We start from the raw sequence: 26,000 nt of genomic DNA, 5'->3' as shown, positions 1-26,000 counted from the left end.
CTGTAGTTTTTTCATGAGGAGCTTGTCAGTTGTTATCATTTTGTACCAACAAGGAAGCTACTATTACTTTTGTTATCATTATTTTCTGGGACTGTTTTTAATGTACATGGGGATTCTATATATCAATTATTGCTTTAAGTCATTAATTATAACTGAGTCCACTCTTTCAAAAAAAAAATGAGTAAAGTACCAGTTGAATAAAGAGAAAATAAGTCAAATAGTGAAGCAAAAGTTGTGCAAAGAATTCTAAGTAGTAATGTATCTTATATATTTATAAAAAAAAAATAGATAAAGGCAGCCAGGCGTAGTGGTGTGCGCTTGTAATCCCAGCATTTGGGAGGCTGAGACCGGAGGATCGCAGTTCGCGGACAGCCTCAGTTACTTAGTGAGGCCCTCCGCAGCTCAGTGAGATCCTGTTTCAAAATAAAGAATAAAAAAAAAAAATGGTCAGGGGGTGTAGCTCAGAGGTCAAATGCCTCTGGGTTCCATCCCCAGACCCGCCCAAAAAAAAAAAAAAAATAGAAGCAAAAATATTTTGAGATTTGATCTCCTGCACTATTATTTACATATTATATTCCAGTTTTCCATAAGAGAATTTTATAATGTATCTTGATTCTTACTACAATGAGAAAAGTCTATTATTTATATGATGAGATATAACTCAAACATCAATTTTCATATTAAATTACATTTATCAGCTCAGATCATTTTTAGCTGTGTAATATGTTGTATCATAGTTAAATGATTGCAGGTAAATATTACATATAATTGTCAACACTTAAAATTTATAATTCCATGGAACAAATTATGACAAGAACAGTTAATTACATAATTACTAGAAAACTCATTTTTTTCTTTTATCTCATCTCCTTAACCTCACTGAGAAGCTATAAAAATAGCATTTTTATAACAATATTAAATGAGTGTGTAATTTTAAATTTCTGCTTAATTTTACAGTCCAGAAAAGGCTATGAAAAGACTGTGATTGAAATCAATACACCGAAAATCGATCAAGTACCTATCATTGATGTAATGTTCAATGACTTTGGTGATCAGAATCAGAAGTTTGGATTTGAAGTTGGTCCAGTTTGTTTTCTTGGCTAAGATTAGGACAAAGAACATATGAAATCAACAGAAAATATATCTTGGTGCCACCAACCCATTTCATGCCACATGCAGGTTTTGAAAAAGGATGGTATAGAACACAACTTACTATGGATACACGTACCATTTAGGAAATGCTGATGCCCTTGAGGGGGAACAATCACATGAAAAAAGCTTTGAAAATCATAAAAGTATAAGGTAGTGTGGCTGAGATGAAAACAAGGCTGATTCTTGATTCTCGACCCTCATTTCTCCTTTTCCTACCTGGATTTCTTTGGTGCTGTAGAAAAAAAAAGTATATATTCATAAAAATACGGTGCTCATTCCCATCCATCAAGAATATGCTAAAACAGTGTGTTTATTACATTGTAATTATTTTATGTACAGTTCTATACTGTTATCCATGTGTCCGTTTCCAAAACTTGCACGTATCTCTCAAAATCCAATCTGACTCTAATTTTACAATTGCAGAACTATGATGGCAATAAATATATGTATTACAAAAAATGAAGTTGTAATTTCTGATGACTCTAATTCCCTTTCCTTGATTAATAATAAAATACCTTTGTATATATTGACGTTGAAGAGTTCAATTATTTGATGTCACTAATGAATTTCTCAAAGGGCAAAATCTGGAAGACTTTTGGGAGCACACGCCAATGAACTCTTCTCTGCTGACAGTAACTATCCTGAATTTCAGCCCAAAATACCATGCATTTTGATGTTTTACTCAATGCTATACCTCAAACTTTTTCTTCTAAGAATCCAGGAGTTCACAGGATACTTGTATATATGGAAAACAAGCAAGTTTTTATTTTTGGACAGGCAAATATATATGGGAAACTATTTTAACAAATTGATGTCTTCATCAAACAAGCAACCATATGTACAATTTTCTTCTCTCTTTTCATCTAATTGTTTTGAGTGTGCTTCAGTAATGCAGGTTAATATTAAAGATAAAAATTAAGCAATTATTTATGAATTTGTGCAATGTTAGATTTTAATTAATCTGCCTATTGAATTTTATTCTTATTTGCATAATAGTCTCAAATGTTATTTTACTTGCTCCAAAAAATTACTTCTTAACTTTTGAGATAAGTTCATTCATCATTTGACCCACCTAATAGCTAAATAACATATTGGTGGACTGTTTTAAAAGTCACATTTAATCCAGGCAATACAAAATTTATTTTCCATCAAGGTATTTTCTTTCAGGTAGCTTGAAATAGCAGTAAAATTGAAAAATTACAAACTGAACTTTGTAACTATTTTAAGTAATATATGTAAGACTTGAAAATAAATGTTTTATTATTTCTTATATGAAGTGTAAAATTAATTGCTGCCAGACTCCACTGGAACATTTTCAACTGATAATTTATCGTAGATGAGCATACCTGTAATATTGAAATTAAAACCTGAACAATTGTCATTCAGAATTTATTTTATTTTTGAAATCAAGTTTGTAAATGTCCTTTCAAGAAGGGAGTTATGAATCGTATAAATAAACTCAAGTCTTGTTTACCTGGATTGGTCATTCTCTTTTTTAAATAAGTTCTAAAGTATTCTCATTTACAGAACAGGCTTTTCATTTTCTTTCTTGGCCATCCAGATTAGAGTACTTTTGCAACTTTGAATAAGCATTTTAATCTAAGATAAGAGCCATTTAAATTCCCCACATGTGCAAAACACAAAACACTACATGGTAAACTTTATTTCCAGAATAAAGATAGACTATACTTAAAAATTCATGAGATTTTTCTTTCTATAATTAATCATTAAAAAAAACCTCTCAAACATGTCTTCACCATTTCAGTATTAAAAATATTTTAAAAACTTTTTTAAAATGAGGTCTCTAAGTCAGACATAAAAATATGTTTATTCAGAAGGATTTTTCTATATCAGACAATTTAGTGAATGTAAAACAATAAGAGAATATTTTGCATATTATTTTGTTTCAGGGATGTGTTATCTATTTTAAAAATAGGCTTAAATTGGCACAAAGCAAAATGACTCAGCAGATTGCCGAACGTTCTCTGCTTTTCAATTATTTTCATATATGAATATGGTTTTCTCCATAACATCAGATCTTTTTTTAACCTTCCTTATGATTTATTTAATCTGGAACAAAGAAAGCTCAGTTGAATAGAATAGCATATTATATGACATTTTATTACAGGTATAGCATGCATAAGCTATTCATATAAAAATACATAGAGATTATATTGATCTTGTAGGTAAAAATGGGCTTTAGACCTGATACACATAGAATTTGGTATCAATCTCCTTACCAAAAAAATAACAGCTACAAATTATAGACATAAACAGTCTTGAATAAGCCATGATATTACAATAAACTATTTTCAAAGAATCTATAACAAAAATATTAGAAAATCTTAGAAAATAACATTAACTTTCTGAGATACCATAATTTTGGCTGCAGTCTTTTTGAGCACCCTTTTAAATCTCTCTTCTCATAGGAGAATTTTTAAATTTCTGATAGAGTAAGTTTTTTTTTAACACAGTAGATCAAAATGTGTTTTATCTTATGTCACTTAAAATGTTTCAGTTTCACATCCTGTTATTGGTATTTAAAAATTTATGGAAAATGCTATTATATTCTTTCATATGTGTACTATAAACCTTGTTTCTTCTCTATTGGCAAACAATTTTTTGTCCTGGGTACCATGAAACATGTGCATGCCAAAGCACAAATTCTGTCATCATATCTTTGTATCATCATACATATTTGGATAAGACTATTCTAGAAAACTTTTTTTTTACACTAGGATTCTTGGCATTAGTTTTTCTACACTAGGATTGTTGGCACTAGTTACACATAATATTAACTGCGAGGTATATAGGTACATCTCATCTTATAAATATATTATGCAAACTCTAAATAAGTGAGTCCCTAACTCAATTTCCTGCTCACTGGTCCCTTCCACACCACCCAGTACAAGGGAAAGGGAAGCTGGAGTGTAATGACAAGTTCTTAGCTGATCAAGTCTTACCAACTATATGACCTTATAAATATATTTGTTGGAGGTATTTCAGGATCTTAAATGGAGCTTACACAAGAGAATTTTGTCCTGAAGAGTAAGTTTTATTAATTTTGTATTAGCCTGCTGCATGCTGGGTAATTATAAAATATATGAATTAATTAAGGGTTAGTTCGTATTAGAGCTAAATAAATAGTGGCTTGCTGCTCCAAACTGTCTACTGCTACTATCATCACCACATATAAGTTCCCTTCTAATCTGTATCTAATGATACACGTGCTACTCATCTCATAGAAATTTTATAAATATTTAATATTTATGAAGTAAGCCCTAATACAAATGGCAGGATGACAGAAGCATGAATTATCAGACACTCCTATACAAGCTTTGCAAATACTATATAAGTGATATAAAAAAGAGACAAAAGTCACTTTAATATCCAGATAACCAGGAAATCTAAATTTGTCAGACAAAACTTTTCAAGTACTCTGTGTGTGTGTGTGTGTGTGTGTGTGTGTGTGTGTGTGTGTGAAAATGTGTTTTTCTCTCCAGAAAGATGAGTTTAATAACTTTGGAAAATTTCTGTACTTAAACTTTGCTGGTCCCATCTCTCTGTGTTGGCTATATAATTAACTATTGCTCAATAAAGTTGCACCCCAGAGATTCATAGATTGTAGAATAACTTACAATAAAGTATATTACAGAAAAATATCTGGCTTACAGCACTCCAAGTTCAATACTCAGTGCCTATCAACTATCGCAGCATCCTTTGTTTTCTCTCTAGAAAACCCATCAGTCAATATTTGGTTAGGGAGAAAAGAAAGAAAGAAGAGTTACAGATTCACTATTAGCTCTTCCCTTCAAAAACCACAAACGGAAATAATTTCAGAAATATTTCATATTACTATCACTGGGACTTATAATAACTTTATAATGGCATATCTGTCTACAGATGATTTATATAGATTTAAACAAAAATACTGATTTCTACTTTTAAACTATCTCTTTATAAAGAAATAAAGATGTAGGTCTTCCTTTTTTCCATAATAGATTTGTCGTTTGTTAAATTAACTAGCAAACTCTATGTACCAGGAGATGGTCTTATATCACTAGCAATCTAGGGCATGAAGCTGACTTAACTACCTTAATTTGCCATCATATCAGAGTCTCTTTCATAAATAAAATGTTTGGCTTCTATTTGTTGGCTCATAAAATGAATAAGTATTTCTGAGGCACAAAAGAAAATCTTTCTGAAATGACAGAAACTTTCTTAAATGTCAGAAATAGTTTTACTAAGAAATAAATTTATTTGCGGATCCCTCTGGTCAAAATGACATAATGGCAAATTTAACTAATTTCATAATAACACAGGTCTTAGCATCTTACCTACTTCAGAAAAACACATTTATACCAAAAAAACAAGATATAACAATTTTTCAAAAATGTCATATAAAATATTTACATTATGCCCCTATTTACATCGAATAGAAGAGACAAACCCATTACATCTAAAATAATAGTGTAATTTCAAGTTTCTGACCAAATATTCCAATAACTCAAAGAGAATTAAACACTGATTTATGAATGCACTTCATGAGGAAGCTTGCAGGTCTCCAAATATTTGTAGAGTGTGTGGAGGGACATGAAGGTAGATAAATTTAAGTAAAAAAGTCTATGAAAAAATTCCAGAAGCATACCTGGGTTTGGCACAGAAAAGATGAGAATCTGAGGAAGCTGCAGGCAGTGAAGGATATGGGGTGACCTGTATATATCCAGGCTGAGGTTAAATGGCTTAAATAAACTCAACAGAGCCTGAATATTATGCAGATAATAAAGAATGAATATCAGTCTCTAGGTATGGTGAAGGCACAATGAAAACCATGTTTAAAATGACTATATTGGCAGATTTCCAGAAGTACACAGTAGGAGCTGGTGGTTGAATGGATCTGTGAGATATAAGTCAAATAAAGTAGATCAAGTGCCAAAGAGCTGGTGTAGAAATTTCAGGGGGTGATGATACAGATTTGGATTACAGCAATAATACTTGGATGAGTTAGGATGGAGGAACAAGTATAAAACAATTTAGAAGAAAAAAATGACTATATTTATCATTTAAAAATATTCTAGAGTCATTTCACCAGATACATCTCAAAAGAAGTTATAGTTACCTACCCTTTAAAAACAAAGTGGAAAATAAATCTTATCTGTCCTAAATTCTGAAAAGCCAGAAAATGTCAGTGAAATAAATGAAACTGGTAGCACTCTTCTGACTTTGTGTTTCCTACTTTTTCTCATATACTATTGTAGATATTACACAAGAAAATTATTTACAATTGCTAAAATAAATATGTGCCTAATATTATGGGCAAATGCCTGTCTCCATATATGTAAATATTTGTGTAGATTAGAAGAACAGAAGACATACATTTATAGAGAAATTTACTGCTAAATTCTAGTTATATATTTTTGTCTGCTGATGTTGAAATTTTGTAAGTAAAAATTAGCACATATAGAATAGTAAAATAGAGAATCTTGGAAATAATTATTCATAATTGATATAAAAACTATTATCTAGCTAGAGAATGATCAGAATGATGGAACCACTCAATATATATTTAAATCCACAAAAGAGCCAATGAAGAAACCATATTTGCAATTTTATTGCCTGCCCTTCTAAGTCAAACTTATTACAGGTAGATTGTAAACACTGCCTCTACTTTCTTACAAACCATTTACTTTTCAATCAAGCATAATGAATTCAATTCCTGTAGTATTTTGAAAATGAATCAACATCACAGATAATAGAATTTTCACCAATTGCAATATGCATTTTCTCCAAGCTAGTAACTCCTAATATTAAGACTCACTCCCTTTCCTGAACTCCATATCTCACTTAATGGCACCATCATACACAGTTTTGCCTGAGCTAAAGATATTTGAAGTCATTATCAATTGATTGTTGTGCTTTTAGATCAGTCGTCTATTTCTGTCTATATTTTTCTTAAATATCTCTCACACCTGTTTCTTCCCCTTCATTTTTATGATCACTATTCATATTCAGTAAAAATGTTTATCCACACAATTATGAAAGTCTGAACTTGCTTTGCATCTAAATCTAACTCCCTTCTTGAAAATAAGACTTTAGACTTAAATTTTAACATACATATAACATTTAAAAATAAAAACACAAATAAAACATTTATTATATATGCTATATATAATATATACCCATATACATATTTCACCATCTTCTCCTAAGTCTTTTCACAGGTACCTCACACAGAGCTAAAATAACACTTTGCAAACTTGGGCTAATCAAGATGCATTCTAATATATATTATTACTTTCTGTGATGCTATATTTCATTTTACAAAATATTAGTTATACTTATTAAGATGATGAATTATTGATTCTTGGAAAAATTAGCCAATGAAATAAATATCAAAGACCTTAAATTATGAAGAAAATACCTTTAAGGTTCTTTCCTATTTTTTTGTGCTTTGTTTGAATCAGTTAACAGAAAATCTATCAGACCAGAACCAGAAAGACGACCAAAGTAACTGAGCTCTGTCCATGGTGGTTCACTCTCAAACCTAAGCAAAAGTACACTGCTACTTGACATGGTAGTACAAGTTAAACGGTAGGACCATATTGCATATAGAGAGATTTTACCTGAAATTATGTTCAGTTCACTAATCTAGTCTTTTTTTTTTAAATTGGTATATTGTAATCACACATCTTTATTTTTTTGTGTGTGTGTGGTACTGGGGTTCCTGGAAGCCCTTCTACCTCTGGGCTATACTCCCAGACCTATTTTATACTTTTTTATTTTTGGAAACAGGGTCTCTTAAGCCAGCGTGGCTGGCTTAGAACCTGCGTGATCCTCCTGTCTCCACCTCCCAAGCCCGGGGATTACAAACGTGGGCCGCCACGCCCGGCATAATCACACATCTTAATGGAGTACAAGATGGTAGAGGCATACATGCATACACATCAATCATTTAGCCCACCCTTACCCAATTCTCATCCCAGTCCCTTCTCCCTCTCTCCTTCTCGTGTTTGGCTTAGTGATTGACTTTGATATGTTTATGAATATACATCATGTACATCAGAAAATTTCTCTCTTCCCCTTTCCAATCTCCCGCAGGTCGCCTTATTTGCTCCTCTATGGTTTCTTCTTCTTCATCCAGAGTTCCTTCTATGACACTTATTCACCCCAGCTTCCACATATTAGGGAGAATTTTCTACTTTTTATATTTTATTACTGACAAATCTCACTTAACGTAATGTTCTCCAGTTCCATCTATTTTCCCACAAATGATGTAATTTTGTTCTTCTTTATGGCTGAGCAAAATTTCATTTTTAAAAATAAAAATAATAATGTTTATAGTGATAAAATTGGTTTTCCTGAAGATAGATCCTGTAGAATTGGAGAAAATTTTGCCAACTACTCCTCTGATAGACAACTACTATATGGGATATACAAATAATTTAAAAAACTTAACACATACAAAAAATATCCCAGTTTAAAAATGGGCAATTGAACTGAACAGACACTACCCAAAGGAGAAAATATAAATAGCCAAAAATATGTAAAAATTGTTTAATATCATTAGTAATCAGGGAGATGCAAAAATTGAGACTCTGAAATCCAATTAGAATGGGAATTGTCAAAAGTACAAATAATAATAAATGCTGGCAAGGATGTGAGGAAATAGAAATGCATACACTGTTGGTGGGATTGTTGTAAATTAATACAGCTGCTATGGAGATCAGTGTTGAGCTTTTGGAGCAGACTGGGAATGGAAATACCACATGACCCAGCTCTACCACTCTGGCAACTTTCCAAAGAAAATGAAATCAGAATACTGTAGTGACATATATAATTTTATGTTTATAGCAGCACAATTCACAATGGTCAAATTATGAAACTAGCCTGAGTACCCATCAACAGATGAGTGAATTGAACAACTGTGGTGTATACACAAAATGAAATTTACTTGGCCATAAAGAACAAAGTTATGCCATTTTCAAGAAAATCAATGGAACTAGTGAATATTATGCTAACTGAAATTATCCAAATCCAGAAAGTGAAGGGTCATATGTTTTCTATGATTGGTAGAAGCTAGAGAAAAATTAGAATACAAAAGAGACTTCAGATAAATGAGGAGAGATACCAGTAAAATCATGGGAGGAGATTTGGGAAGGGAGTTGGGGAGAGAAAAGGGGAGATTTTTCTTTTGCAGGAAAATGCACTGAGTGCTGTATGCATGCATTTTTTTTATTACACTAAGCTTCAATATGGTATATTGATATATTTATTGGTGTGTTACAATACACCAATTAAAAAGCACAAATATTTTTTAAAGTGTGGTATAAGGCCAGGCATGGTGGCGCAAGCTTGTAATCCCCATGCTTGGGAGGCGGAGACAGGAGGATCATGCAGGTTCAAAGCCAGCCGCGCTGGCTTAAAAGATCCTGTTTCCAAATAAAAAGTATAAAATCGGTCTGAGAGTGTAGCCTGGAGGTAGAAGGGCTTTTAGGAACCCCAGTACCACCAAAAAAAAACAAACAAATAAATAAATAAATAAATAAATAAATATGTCATATCTGTATAGTGAATGATAAAATTGTTAGTTGTAGAAAATCCAATGACATATCATTACTAATGCACTTCTAATTAAAAATAAAAATCAAAAAGTTTAGAAAATATCATTTCTCAGGGTGAATTTGCATATACTAAATAAAAATGTTATTTCAGCTTTTTTATGTTGCCTTTTAAATTATCTCTTGTTTTGAGGAACAAGCTGCACAAATATTCTAGTCTTGTTATGGAAATTAGTTCTTTCCATGTAAAATTCTCATCCATAACAAAAAAGATTTGATTCATCAAATAAACACAAAAAGTTAAGAACAGAAAATAAGCAAGCTAATTCTAGTTAGCGTCATTCAAATAAGGCATCTGGAGGCAGGCTCAGTGGTAGTCACATTGTATTCTGTGGCACTTAGTATATAAGGCTTCTCAACCAGAAGTCTTCACTGTGATGCAAATATGTATCACAATCACGTGCATTGTTATAAGAGGCATTAGGATTCCTGATGTCTCCATGTAGTCTCTAAGTAACACATCTGTTGGACAAAAAGAAAACAGATATTCAGATATGCAGATTTTTAAAGAATCCTAAGCACAGAAGGGAAAGAAGGCACTATATATTTTATCTGTTCCTCTTTACTCTCAATTTCTACTTCAAATTAAATATTTATCTTATTGAACATTTCTTTGAAAAGAGCACTTTGTGAACAAAATATCATTTTCTAAGGACATTTGATGAAACTGATGTGCATTATATATGCTTCACATAGACCAAGATAAAAAGAAATTTCATAATAAACAAATGCCATCTTCCTTACTCTTTAACAAACACGTACTCACAGTCATTAAACTACTCGGATATTTAAAGCTATATCCTTATTTCTTTTCATAGATAAGAATTAAGATAAAAAGTATCATGATATTTATCTATGTTTTCATAGTTTTTATAAGAACCTACACACTCCTGAGATGGCACATTCTTTCAAGTGATTTTAGTAGGAATTTAGCTTAGAGGACAGGTGTTAAAAAGCACTAAGACTTTATTAGAAAGCCAAGGAGCTACACAGGAAATAACAAAACAAAACCCTTTTAATATGGCTTAATCCTTGATGTGCCATGGTACTGGAGCATGTAAAAATCTTGCTGAAGTGTCAAAGTAGTTTTTGTGGTTTAGAGCTGGAATGTCTCTCCTAAATGTCCATGCACTGAAGCATACCACAAATGCAGAAGGGTTTAGAGATAGGGCATGGCTAGAGAAGATGAGTCACTGAGGGCATGGCATTAATTATTTTCTGATTACTCTATTAGACACTGATATTTTTATTTTTGAACTCTTACATGTATAAACATAAGCTCTACAAAATATCAGGCCTTGCTAGGCATGGTGGCACATCCCATGCCTATAATCCCAGAACTTGGGAAGTTTAGACAGGAGTATCACAGGTTTGAAGACAGCTTCAACAATGTAGCCAGACTCTCAGCAACCTAACAAGATCCTGTTTAAAAACAAAAACTAAACTAGGGCTAGGGGTGTAGCTCAGAGGTAAAATGCCCTTGGGTTTAATTTCAGTACCCCCAAAAAAGCAATTCATCTCTTGTTTGCCTAACTCTTCATATCATCTATTGTTCTTTGATGAACTCTAGTTGGTCTACCTAACTGTTAGGTTTTTGGCGCAGTAAAAAGGCGAGAGAGACCGGGTGCGCCGAAAAGAATTTTAATGTGGTCTTCTCTCAGATATAGGGGCTGGACCGCTCCTGGAGACCTACAAGCTCCTCTGCTGCTGGAGAGAAAATGCCCTTCCTTCTAAGTTTTACATCCTGTGGGTGGGGCTACGCATAGGAACTCTGCCCCTCTCACAACATCGCCTGCCTTGCAATATTGCCCAGCAGAGTCTCCTTTTCTAAGGTCCCGCCCCTGCAGGAAGGGACCTAACCTGTCATCCCCACCTTTTGGTGATAATGGGTGGAGATTTAAATTTTAAACTACTTTCTGTTGTCAAGGAGCATCATAAGGGGGGCCCTCAGCAGGGAGAGGTTGTGTCCTCCAGAAGTGGGCAGTATGGCTGCGGCATGAGTTGGAGGTTACCCTGGACAACTTGGTGATGTGTGCTCATGGAGACTTTAGCAGACGAGGAGTTATGACAGTATGGCATCTGAAGAGGGAGAGCACCATAGTATGTGAACAAGTGGATCTGCTAAAATAAAACATCAAAGAGAATTATGCCAAAAAAACCAAGCTTAATAGGCCCCAACACTGTGCGAGAGAATTTGTCATGGGACTGTCATAATGGAGGCCTTTTTAGCCAGGTAAGATGATGCCAGTTGGGGTTCCCCAGCAGTTCGGCTGTGGTAGGTGTGGTGAGGATCACTGTGAAGGGCTCAGTCCACCATGGTTGGAGATGTTTTGGTTGAAGTGACTTGAGGAGGACTTGATCCCCTGGCTTAAGGGCCTTGACTGCAGGGTGTGGAGCTGCTTTTTCAGTCCCGGGTTGGGGAAGATATTGGTCAGCATGTTCCCTAAGAAGGTGCCTGAGAAATGACAAGTAAGGAAGATAGGAAGCCAAAAAAGGGGGATTCAAAGGGAAAGCATGATTAAGCAGGAAAGGGCGACCGTATAGCAATTCAAAGGGGCTCATAAAGGTGGGGCTTCGAGGTGTGGCCCTTACACGGGGCCAGACCTAGTGGCAGGAGTTCAGGCCAGGATACTCGCAGTTCTAGAGGGAGTTTTGTTAGATGGTTTTAAAGGAACCCATTCATTTTTTCTACCTTTCCTGATGACTGCATTTGATGTGGGATGTGGAGCTTCCATGAAATGCCAAGAGCTTGTGCCACCTATTGAGTAACCTTAGAAATAAAAGCTGGTCCGTCATTAGACTGTAAAAAATTAGGGAGTCCAAATCAAGGGATGATGTTCGAGCATAGAACATCGGCCACCGTGCTAGCTGTCTCGTCCTTTGAGGGAAAAGCCTCTACCCAACCTGTTAAGGTATTGAAGGGTTGGGGGGTCAGCGCAGGAAAGACCCAAGGCCAGCCATCGGAGATAAGCAAGCAAGCAAGCAAGCAAGCAAGCAAAAGCTTTATTAAGACAGCCCAGCTCCCTTTTATATCAGGCAGCTGGGAGGAGGAGGCTTCCGCTCACAGCAGAAGATCACACAATGTACGGGGCGTTTACTGATTGGATGGTTCATACCCCAGTGACTGTGTTATCACAGGACTGGTGGGCATCCCATGCCCCCTTTGGCTGGCTATGAGGTAATCAGCACAATCCGGAAGAGAAGCCGGAGAGGTGCCATCTTTGGTATGACTGGGCTACTTATCCTAACAGGTATTAACCATGGTAAGAAGATATTTAAGTTTTTTGTGAGGCGGCATATGGGTGAAGTCAATTTGCCAGTCCTGTCCTGGCAAGTGTCCTCTCATTTGGTGGGTAGGAAAGGAGGGGCGAAGGCCTCCTTGGGGAGACACAGCAGTGCAAGTAGAACAGAAGGCACTGACTTTACTAATCAGCTGCTGCAGGAGAGGAAAATAAAACAAGGGGCTTAGGAAATGCTTTAGCGCCATAGGTCCCACATGAAGGGAATTGTGTATTAGGCTAATGACCTTTTTGGCCTGAGCCTCAGGCAGAGCAATCTTATCCTGTATCATGAGCCAACCATCCCCTATGCTGGACACCCAAGTTTGATCAGGTGTTTTTGTTCAGCCAGGCTGTAATTAGGCGCCATTGAGGGGAGGGTTAAAAATAGTACAGAGGCTGGTGGGCTTGGTTGAGCTTGTTGTGTCAGCTGTCTTGCTGTATAATCAGCTTTACTGTTTCCTTTGGCCACTAAGGAAGATTCTGTCTGGTGGCCCTGACAGTGGATGATGGCCAGCTCAGATGGTAAAGAAAGGGAATCTAGGAGTTTCTTAATCAAGGTGGCATTAACAATGGGTGAACCGTTGGTGGAGAGAAATCCCCTCTCTCCAAATTGAGGCATGGCAATGTGCTATTAAAAAGAAATATTTTTAATTGGTATATATGTTTATCTGCTTATTTTTTGCCAGGTATAGACCTCAAGTTAGTGCAATCAGTTCAGCCTTTTGAGAGGTAGTACCATCCGGTAACCTGGTAGCCTCAATGACTTGAGTTAGGGTGACCACTGCATAGGCTGCCCTTTTCTTACCTCTGGTGTCAGAAACAGAGCTGCCATCAACAAAATAAGTAACATCTGGATTAAGAAGGGAGGCGTCCTGGAGGTCCGTCCGAGGTTTAGCTAAAGCTTCAATTATATCAACACAAGAGTGAACATCGTTAGGTGAACACAAATCAGGGGCTGAACCCTGGCTCACTGGTAAGAGTGGCCAGGTTAAGGGCTGGGGAATGAGATAGTGTAATATCTGGATTTTCCAGGAACAACAAATAAAGTTCTTGAATGTGAGAAGGTGACAGAATAGGTAGTGCTCGAGGAGAGAATAAATCCTGGAGTCTATGTGGGGGAAAAAACCTGCAGGGACATACGGAGACAAATTTTAAGAGCCTCTTTTGTGACTGTGGCTGCTGCCACCAGAGCTCTGAGGCAGGGTTGGCCACCCACAAGTGGTAGGGTCAAGCTGTTTAGATAAATAGGCCACTGTTGCCTGGGTTGGTCCCAGGGTTGGAGTGAGCACTCCTGTGGCTATCCTTTGCCTCTCATCAGTATATAACAAGAAGGCCTTAGTGGGATTGGGGGAGTGTCAAGGGGGTTGGCATTTAAGAAGGGCTTTTTGGAAATCCAGGAACGCTCGGCAAATGACGGAAGATGAAGTGAGGGGGCCAACTGGGGTTTCCTTAATTGCCGCATGTAATGTCTTACCTAGAATGGCAAAGTTGGGGATCCAATGTCAGAAAAATTTTATATGACCCAAGAAAGATTCGATCTGGTCTGCTGAGGTGGGCGGCTGCAAGTCTTGTAAGGCCTTGACCCTGTCAACAGTTAGTCCTCGGATGTTTGGGGTGAGATGTAGGCCTAGATACCACACCTCAGGCACTAATAAATGGGCTATATGTGGAGCCACCCTGTAACCTCTGCTTCTAAGGAAATTAAGGAGAAGGGCAGTGTGCCATTTGGACACTTCCAGGGAGGGACTACAAAGTAAAAGTTCATCCACATATTGTAACAGAGAACTAGGCTCCAAGGGGCACTGGAGGAGATCCTGTGCTAGAGCCTGTCCAAAGAGGTGTGGGCTATCTTAAAAAACCCTCGGGGAGGATGTTCCAGATTAGTTGTTGAGTAACCTGTATATTGGGGTCCTCCCAAGTGAAGGCAAAAAGGGGATGTGGCTCAGGATACAGAGACTTGTATAAAATACATCCTTTAAGTTGAGAAATGAAAAGTGGGTGGTATTGGGGGGGATCTGAGATAAGAGGGTATAGGAATTAGGGACGACTGGGTTGATAGGGACCACTGCATCATTAATTAAATGGATCTCTTGGACTAAATGATAGGTTCCATTAGGCTTTTTAACTGGGATAATGGGGGTATTATAAGGGGAATTAGTAGGGATAAGCAGTCCCTGGTCCAAGAGATGAGAAATAATGGGTTTAAGCCCACATTGGTGAAGGAGGGATATGGGAAACTGGGAGCGGGCAGGGAAAATAGTGGGGTCACATAGGATAATATGGACCTGGGTGTGGTTGGTTGCCACAACTGGGGTGCTGGTATCCCATACTATAGGGTCAACCAAATCTATTGGGAGGGGAGGTTTGGCTTTTAGGTCATCAATTGTAGCTATAGCCATTAAAAGTATATTAGAGGAAACAGAAGCTGTGGGGAAATTAAATGAAAGCTCCACCCCAATTTTGATTAAAAAGTCTACCTAAAAGGGGGGTAGAACATGAAGGGATAATCGGGAATGGATGATTAACCATAAAAATCTCCTTCATTTCTAAGGTTCTGCCCCTGCAGGGAGGGACCCAACCTGTCACTAACCATCATAGATTAAGAGGTAAGGGATAAATGAGTGATGTGTGCATGTATGCCTCTACCATATTGTATTCCACTAAGATGTATGATTATAATGCACTAATATAAAAATAAAAAATCTTATGAGTGAGTGCTAACATAATTCTATATTCTTTTTTAACACTTTGAAAGTCTTCTATTATTTACCAATTTTTATAGGCATGATATATTAGCAAAAAAGCTTTGTTTACAGAGCTGGTTGTCTTCCCTACTTTCTTCCCATGGTGTTTCCTGTAAAGAAAGTGTAAGCAGGTGTGTTAGTGCTGCCCTGATTAATCCCCACCCAGAAACTTGCCTAAGAGCTGGTATCTAAATCTATGTTCTTAACAAGAGCAAGGTTAACTAAATTCCTGGAAACATAAAATGTATGGGCACATTCCCAATATATAAAATAAGAAATTCTCTCTTGTTGTTAAACACAAAATTAAACTATTATGCCTTAGATATGAGAAAACACCTGCAACAAGAAAGAGAAATAATCACCAATAAATGTTAAATTTAAAGGGTAAAGTAGGTTGTTCTGTGTAAGACAGTGTTTGGCAAACAGGTAATGACTGTTTATGAAGTATAGAAAATAAAAATTGAGTATGAATGATGGATTATACAAGAAAAACAGGTTCTACTGAGACATTTATTCATTTATTTCTTTCCCTGGTGATATGATGGAGAACAAGGCAGAGATAATATCTTATCTTTTTTACTTTATAAGCCAGGTGCCAAAAACATAAAAAGATTATTAATAACAGTAGAAATAATGGCAATAATAAATATAACAGTGGAGAGTAATGAATCTTACTATTGGTAACAAATAAGTTTTCAGAGTAATGAATGCAAGGGATATGGGTTCAATTAGGAACCCAGGAAACTGAGTAAGTAACCATTAGTTTGAGGCCCCAAAATTGAGTTAAAATGTTTCATTTCAATGACAAAGAGAAAGTACAGGAAAAAAGGGGAACGGATAAATGGTATCATGATTCTGTGAGAAAAGCAATCTCAGAAGACAAAAAGACTTCCACTTCCGCTTTCCTTCTCTCACATTTAAAAGTTATCCAATGTTTTTTGTTATTTTTTGTTTATGTGTTTGTTTATAATTGGTGCATTGTAATTATACTTCACAGTTTCAGAGTGAGAGAAAAATATATGTACACAACACTTGGTGTATTTCCCTCCAGATCCAACCCCACTCCCTCCTCCTCCCTATATATCATATCAAGTTTGGCAATAATGACTTCAAATATGAACAAAGCACCGTGTGAAATGTTTCCTCAAGTGAAGTTTTTAAACTTCCCGTGAAATGAGCTGCAGCTTCTGCAGGCTGCTTCTCACTCTGACCCAACACATTGGAAACAAGGAATAAAACAGGAAGACCAGCCTCCAAGACGTGTTTAAGTTTTTCTGCAGTGAAGAGAAACACTGGTCTAACCATCCAAATAGAAAATCCAAAGCAGTCCTTCAGAGATAAAACAATAACAGAAATAGAAGCAAACAATCATCAAGAGAACAATTTAAAGCACCTCCTGATGAGTTAGTCTTATAACCCAACTTGAGCAGAAGAAAATTCAATACTGTTCAATGAAGTAAATAAAGTATTGAGAAAAATAAAATCCCAGTGCCTGAGATAACAATAGTATTGATGTCTGCAGATTCTTCCTGACAGATGCCCCAGCTGCTGTGCAGGGGAGACCACACACGGCTATTTACCAGCTTGAAGCACCATAAACTACTCAATATAGACTGAATCATCCCTGGGATACAGTAATTTGGATACATATCCTGTCTTCTGTTTTTTGGGGAAGCTCTGCCTGACTGCTAGCATTCAGCTGGACAATGATTCTTTGAGCCAGGGGGAGCTACTTGCCAGATGGAGCTGAAGCGCGTGCACACACACACACACACACACACACACACACACACACACATCATGATTCCTCCATAAATAGGCCTTAAATTGGCCTCAGGTACAAAGCCACCTAAGGGATATTAATATGAACCACAGGAGGACTATTTGCATAATAACCCCTAATACCTCTTGGAGAAATCATTAAAGAGATGTAGTAGAAGTCCTCAGTTGGTGACCAAAGAGCCAAATCTGCCTCTCAGATCTCTCTTACTTGGCCTGAATAACACTGGCTCACACATCTCTTACTTTTTCTTATTTTTAATTAGTTGCTAACCTTTAAAAACCTGGATTTCTGGCTTCTGTTGAAAATTCGGAGGATTGGATGAAATGAAAATAAGTACCACTGCATCTTTCAGATGGGGCAGGCATTCTCTAATTTGCTGTGTCCTCCGGCTTTTCCTGCTGCTTTGCTTGTCTGGCTTGAATCATGCTGATTAGCTTTCTAGACAATGAAGTCCTAGCAGAAGAATGATATCTTAGACAAAGAAGGAGGAAAATAAGATGAAGATTAGAAAATATTTCTGAGAGGAGTTACTTGTTCTCTAGAACAAACAAGGGTTATGAGAGATACATTAAAAATTAATAGAAATTGTGCAGACCAACTCACTGTTCATGAAAGGGAATCAAATTTAAAAGGGGAGACTAAAACAGGTTATAGCCTGGCACAGTGGTGCACACCTATAATGCCAGTACTTGGGAGGCTGAGACAAAAAGATCTCACTTTCATGGCCAGTTTGTGGTAAATTAGCAAGATCCTGTTTCAAAAAAAAAAAAAAACATAAAGCTTGGGGTGAAACTCAGAGCCAGAATGCCCCTAATTTTAATTCCCAATACCTTCCCCTACCCCCAACTAAAACAGGCTATTGTATAGAATGGCTTACATATAATTTTGTTTTTGTTGTGATTGTTTTGTGGTACTGGGTATTGTACCCAGGGACTTTCTATCACTAAGTTACACCCCAATTATATTTATTATTTATTTATTTATTTATTTCTATGTATTTATGTATTTATTTATCTTAATTTGAAACAAAGTCTTACTAAAGTTACCTACAAATAGTAAACAAAGCCAAATAGCCAGAAAGCTCCTACAAAAATAAGTCTTCATCTAAGCTATATATAACAATCTTCTTTCTTGCTTGATATCATATGATAATTGCATCATAAAAATAGTTGTATCTGGCAGCCAACCAAGGTGGCACATATCCATAATCCAATACTTAGAAAGCTGGGAGGACCATAGGGTTGAGGCAAGTGCACAGTAACTTAGACCCTGTATTAAAATAAAATATTAAAAAATGGGTAAAAGTGAAGCTGACCTTTCCTAGATTCTGAGAAAAGGAGCTTGCTTGGGCATTATTCGGAATATATCCCCGCACTGAAACCCACCATGCACTCTACCACTGTGGTTCAGAGCCAGAAGATGTGCTACACTTAGGTTACTATATTTCTATTTTACTTATTTATTTTTGCTAGGTTTCCCTTAGAGATTTTTGAGGATGTTGAGAAAGAAGATAAACAAGAAAACTTTCTAAGACTCTTTGTAAATTTTGTGTAATTTCTGCTACTTAAAAGGTGGAGTATAGCATTCCTCCCACTTGGCACAATTGAAACAGCCTATAACTTTTCATGTATTTATTTTTGTGCTTTTATTGGTGCATAATTAATAGTTGCATATCACAAAGCAGTTCATAGTGATAGTGACGTACATGCACACAGCACTTGGTGAGTTTTCTCTCCCTCTCTCCCCATTCCCTGTTTCCCCATATATACTATCAAGATTGGCATTGATATGCTCACATATGTATAAAATTTCAGTGGCAATGTTTCTGTCATGGGTTATTCCTCTCATCCCAACCACTCCAAGACCACATCCCTCGCACCATAAAAGTTTTTCCTCCATTATCTAAGGCCTCTATTTTTATCTCTAGCTTCTGCATATGAGAAAAAGTATGATGCTTCACTTTTTGTGAATGAATAATCTCACTTAATATAATGTTCTCTAAGCCCATTTGTTTTCCTGCAAATGACAAAATCTTGTTCTTATTTATTGCTTAGTAGAATCTCACTGTGTGGATGTCCCATCATTTTGTAGTTTGTTCATCTGTTGATGGACACGTAGGTTGGTTCCATAATGGAGTCATTTGAATTGTGCTCCTATAAACATGGATATGCATGTATTACTATAAGATTCTGCTTTCAGTTTCTTTGACAATATATTCAGGAATAGTATATATATCATATATATGCATTATATGATACAGTGTGAGGAATTTTCACACTGATCTCCATACAGGCTGCCCAATTTCCAGTCCTATCCACATTGTAGTGGAGTTCCCATTTCCTCACATCCTCACCAGCATGTTTTGTTTTGACTTCTTGGTGATTGCCATTTTAATTGGGGCTAGATGGAATCTCAGTGTAGTTTTAATTTGGATTCTTTTTATCACTAACATAACATTTAAAACAGTTATATGTAGATTATGAAAAGTCAAAAGAAAAATATAAATCAGCCAAGTTATAGGACAAATGTATCTCTTCTCATTCCAAGTCTCCACTGATGCCATGGTTTGGGGTGACCTCATTACTGCTGGGCAAAAGTGAAAATTTGGACTTTGTACTGGGCCTCTTCCATCACTCCAGTGGAGATAGAAGGCTATCTTATTATTTCCCTGACAATTCAGAGTGGAAGTTCAAGCTCTACACTGGTTTTAATTGACACCACAAGAAAAAGCCCATTATCAGCCAGAGGGATTCAAGTCCCAGGTAATTTGTAGCCTTCTCTGACACTACCCCAGCAGTAATGTTGGGAGCCTAATTACAGCTTCACAAGGGTGGAAGTTTTTGATCCTTGATGAGCCTTTTCTGGTGTTAGTGGATCAGTGGGATAGGACTGTGTATTTTGGGGTGGAATAGAATAATTATCAGAAAGTTTTCTGCTTTGCTAGGCTTCTCCTCTCTTGGACCTTTGAGTAGTGAGAACAAGCTTTTGCTTGGCCTTTTAATGTCTATGGCTATTGGCAATTCTGTTTTTTAGCTTCTCCAAGTCCAAGTCTGTGATATGTATCATAGAAAGAAAGCTCAGATGTCATGGATGGAATAGCATTTTCTCAAAAAAACATGCCCACTTGGAACCTCAGAATGTTTGGAACAGAATCAGGTCATACGATTTTACTTGTTAGAAATTAGAGTGATTTATTATGAAGGGAAATAGATTATCAAAAGAAACAAACATGGAAATCAAAACAATCAGCCAACCAAAGTCCTGACTGGAATGGTCACAGATAGCCTGTGCATGCACACAGGTAAGACTCAAAGTCTGCTGTCCTAAGGGAGTCCTTAAATAGGGCACTTAGATAATTAAGTCCTTAGGGGTTTATATTTTACATGACCAATACAAGCTATGAGAGGGTTGTTGCATGTTCCCAAGAGTGGCCAGCTTCCTTGAGAAAAAGGAAAAAAAATGCCTCCTCTAAGTGTTTACAGTACCCAATGTCACTGAGCTTGTTTTGCAGCTAAATGTGCATTCTATCTTGACATTTTAGATTTAGTAAGGGTTTGGAAAATTTATTTACCACTAGTTTATGTCAAGTGTTGGACAATTTATTAACTATTCATACAGTGAATATAATCAATTAAGAAGAGTTTATACTGGATTAAGGTAGACCCCAATCCAATATCAGAGATACAGAGATAAAGGTTAAAAAAAGTAAAATTGCTACTATTTGCAGATAAGACAGTTGCTTACATACAAATTTCAAAGGCATCTATTAAATTAAAATTTCTTGAACTAATAAATGTATTTATCAAGGTTGAAGAATATGAAATTAACAAATAGGAATTACCTTGATTGCTATATACCAGCAATTAAAACTAGCAAATTAATACTACTAAATTTAATACTATTAAAATCAATATCCTTTGAAATTTCTACATAATGAAAAATTAGATGTTTATATTAAAAATGTACACATGACTTATGAACTAAAAACTATACAAAGCTGATGAACAAAGGTATAAGCAAAAGAAGAAACAATGTTTATGAATTAAAACATAAATATGGTAAAAGTGCCTATTCTCCAAAAAGTATATAGGTTTAGTTTAATTCCCATCAAAAGTTGACCAAGACTTTTTTTCCTGTAGATGCACACGATTGTTCAAATGCGCTTTTTAAAAAGCTTAAGTCACTAAAATAGCTGAAATTATTTTTAAAAAGTGGAATTAGGATGAAGAATTGGTCTATCTGATTGCAAGACTTAATACAGTTAGAGTAATCTACACTGTGTGAGAGAATAGACAAGTAGATCAATGGAACAGAATGAATAACTTAAAAATACACACAGAAATATGCCAAACAAACGTTTTTCTTTTTTCTTTTTGGCTGGTCTAGGGATGGAACCCAGGGGCATTCAATATCTGAGCTACATCCCCTACCCTAATTTTTATTCTTTTATTTACTTATTTTTGTGGTTCTGGAGATGGAACCCAGAGACTGCGAGCTGCACCTCCGGCCCTATTCTTTATTCTTTATTTTTTTTTATTTTTTTATTTTTTGTGTGGTACTGGGGTTCCTGAAAGCCCTTCTACCTCCGGGCTACACTCCCAGACCTATTTTTACATTTTTATTTTTGAAACAGGGTCTCACTAAATTGCGGAAGACCTCACTAAGTAGCTGAGGCTGTCCGCAAACCGCTTTCCTCCGGTCGCAGCCTCCTGAATGCTGGGACTAGAAACGTGTGCCATCACACCCTGCTCCCAACAAACTTTTGACAACAGTGCAAAAGTAATTCAATGAAGGAAAGACAGAAAAGATAGAGTTTTAAATCTGAAATAATTGAATATTCACAGGGGAAAAACACAAAACTTTTCTCAAATTTTTCATATCTTATATGAAAATTTAATTCAACATGGATGATGAACTAAAATATAAAATGTTTAAAAAATGGGAGTTAATCTTTGAGATCTAGGGATAGGTGCAAAGTTTTTTAAAAACAATACAGGGGCCACCTTCTCTCCAAGGATGAGCTGGTCAGGCCTTCAGAATACCCTGTCTGGCTCTAGCAGCTTAGCCTGTGAAGAAAGTGGGTTAGTAGCTTTGTCTAGAGGCCAGGCTCAGTCATATCCGCAGTTTAGCAGACTTAAACAGTTCTGTTCACAGAACGCTAGTATAATGCCCTGCTGACTAGAATATCTTCAAGTCTAAATGTCTGGCTCAGTGTTAGAGTACTCAGCTAGCATGATGGAATCCCTGGGTTCAATCCCCAGTACTGGTTTGGGATTTTTATATCTTTGTGGTTCAATATAGGTATGTTGTATGTGACTAGAAATCTGTGGATTTCTTCTATGTTCTCAAGTTCATTGAAGTATAAATTTTCAAAATAGTTTCCGTTGATCCTCTGGGTTTTCTCATTGTTTTTGGTGATGTTGGACCTACATTTTAAAAGACATTATCATTGTGGAAAACTGGTACAGATTCTCTGCATTTTTTCCTATATTGCATATAAATCAAAATTCATAGCAAAATAAAAAAATAAATTTTAGAGATTTTATAAAAATAAGTAATACAGAAAATAAGATATGTTTTTCATATGGTCACATTTTAGTATAATGAAAAGGAAATAAAATATTTATAAGTAAATACACAAAATAATTTTAGCTATCTTAGTGACTTAAAAATTTTCTCCTCTCATTTTTATGTTTACAATATGTGTGTTACAAAAAGTATAAATAATATTATGGATCTAACTAATTTTTATGAGGTACGTGACATGTATAATATTGTTTTAAGTATTGTTATAAATACATATAAATTTGCTATATTATATATTTTTTAAACTCAGTTTACTCCCAAGACTTCTACTTTCCTCATTATGTAAGATGTCATTCAAACACTCTCCTTTCTGTTTAATTTTGTCAAAATATCCATGCAGTTGTGACTTCCTGAAGTATTACCTGACATTATAGAGAGAATTCTCTTTTCCTTGAAGAAGTTTTAGCATTAAGTATTTTAATTAGAATTTCTAGAAATATTTTTCACCAGGAAAAGAGCTCACAGTTTGGGGTGCTAGTATAGCAGTGCTTTCTGCAAGATTTTATGTGAAAGCTTAAAGCCATAAACCTGGAATAAAATAGCCTTAAGACAAAAATATTCCACATATATGGCCAAATTGTTGAATAATTAGAATAAACCTAAGAACAGCACCCTTAACAGTAAAACATGGGTTGTTACCCAGGCCTTTCTGCAACAGAAACAAAAGGGAAGTTAACATAGTTCATATAGTTAAAGTGAGATCTCTGTCCAGCTCAGGAGGATCCTACAAGTGTAGGAGAAAGGGGGAGATCCATATGTTCTGCCTTTAATAGAAAGAGTGGTTATAAATCACACTGGGGTAATAGAGATTAGAGGCAGGCTCATCTCCTTTTACTTAACAAAGTCAATCTGACCTTTCAGAACATCAGAAATATATAAATATATTTAAATATATTAGCAGAGATAATGTGTTCTTTAAGGAAAAACATATCTAGAAGATAAGCTGGGTCCTGCTTCTGATCCTCAGTTGAGAAATTTGTTGTGGTTAAAAAGACTGAAGAAGATGAAAGAGAAAGTAGAAAAGCAAAATGGTACTCTACAAATATTTCTACTTTTGCTGATGGAAGAAATCCTTGGGAAGGATTAGTTCTCTAGGACCTCTACACTCAGTGAAGCCAGATACATGTAAAACATTTTCAGTGTAAGAAGAGTGCAACTAACTTCATTCAGCTCTTATAAGAAATTATCCAAAGAAAATATTTGGCTTGTGTTAAATTTAAAAGTGAGAGCTTTCTTTATATAGCATATCTAGATATTATTTTCTTGAATTTCGTCTTCATTGTTTTCTTCTCTCCTACCCCTTCCCAATTACCTCCCACTATTCTACTGCTCTTTTACTTCATTTATCTGAAGTCTCTTTTGTTCTAGAAAGTTTTAAATCTCTCCTTTATTCTGGCATGACACAGTCCTCATTCAAAAGTGTTCATTGTATGTATGAATTTTCTGGATGTTCCTATTATTTATTTATTCTTTTAGTCCTTGTGATCTGAAAAGATGCAACAAATTATACCAATTTATTTGAATTTTTGGAAAAAGATTTCATGAGTACCTGAGAATAATATGAATTCAGCTGCTATTGGATAAAATATCCTGTGAAAGTCTGTTAGGTCTATGTGGTTTAAAGTAGTCTTTAAATCTGAAGATCTTTACTAATCTTGTGTCTGGACAATTGATCTAATAGTGAGACAGTTGTGTTGAATTCTCCCAGTATTATTCATTGGGGTTTGAGTCTTAATGCCAAATGAATTTTTTTTTATGTAACTAGGTTACACCAAAGCTTAAAGTGTACATGTTTGCTATCATTATATGTTATTGTTGGAATAGTCCCTTTATCAAAAAGCAATGAACATCTTGGTCTCTTCTAATAAGTTTTACTTTGAAGCCTACTTTGTGGGATATGAGACTAGCTACCTCTGCTTGCTTTTGGTCTAGATTTTCAGAGGATATCTTTTTCTTTTTTGTGTGTGTGTCAGGATTTTTTAAATATATTTTTATTGGTGCATTGTAGTCAAACATCTCAACTGAATATAAAACTTGTGAGGATATACAAGCACACATCACCCATGCTTGATTTAGTGATTGACTTTGATATATTTGCTTAAGTAATCATGTGCTTTAAAGAGATTCCATCTTTTCCCCTCCCATTCCTTCTGATAGGTCACCTTAATTGCTTTTCCATAGGGTCCTTTCTTCATCTAGATTTCCTATTACCCATTTCTTCCTAGTTTTTGCATATTAGGAAAAGCATCTGATTTTTTATTTTCTGTGATATTTCCCTATGGATGCCGTATTGCTAGCACTGATCCCACTCTCAAAGGCCCCAGAAGGCTCCAGTCTGGGCCTTGCAGGCCCCTGCACCAGCCTCACCACCAGGCAGGCTCCAATCCTGGTCTCCTTGGCCCCGGCACTGGCCTTGCCGCATGGCAGGCTCCTATCCTAGCCTCAGAGTCCTCAGCACTGGCCTCGCTGTGCAGGAGGCTCTGGTCTCTGTCACTGTGAGCAGGTCTTCTACAGATCTTCCCTGTTTTCTTCCATTTTTTTTTTAAATATGAGAAAGCAGTACATGTCTTTTGCAAAAGCTGGGAGCCCGAATATCTGGTAGCAATGAATTTTGTCTCCCCTCCAAAGGCAAAAGTCCACAGCTTCACTACAGAGAGCAGGCTCTGCTGCTCCATGTGCACCCTGGCCTCCTGCACTGTGCAGAGAAGCGCAATGGCCATGAGGGCTGATGTCTCCCAGAACGCGCAGCATGGTGGCCTGACCTGGATATGCAGGGATCCCTCTGATATGCCCCAAACACTTTTACCACTTAGCATGTTGTCCAGAATCCCCGAGC

General features: G+C 36.0%; 1 protein-coding gene across 5 annotated transcripts in view; it reads left to right on the top strand.

Moving 5' to 3' along the window:
- Positions 1-1,104, top strand: part of COL11A1 (collagen type XI alpha 1 chain) — a gene marked incomplete at both ends in the record, with an annotated part of 228,661 nt that extends 227,557 nt beyond the window's left edge. For all 5 annotated transcript variants that reach the window (XM_080693166.1, XM_080693164.1, XM_080693167.1 and 2 more), the window contains one exon: positions 958-1,104. In XM_080693166.1, the coding sequence (XP_080549292.1) occupies positions 958-1,104 (147 nt within the window). The remainder of the gene's footprint in view (positions 1-957) is intronic.
- Between the last annotated feature and the right edge of the window lie 24,896 nt (positions 1,105-26,000).

This window comes from Muscardinus avellanarius, assembly GCF_963383645.1.
Source record: "Muscardinus avellanarius genome assembly, chromosome: 3".
NCBI classification, from domain to species: domain Eukaryota; kingdom Metazoa; phylum Chordata; class Mammalia; order Rodentia; family Gliridae; genus Muscardinus; species Muscardinus avellanarius.
Note: the sequence above shows the minus strand (reverse complement) of the source record. Positions and strands in the feature narration are given on the sequence as shown.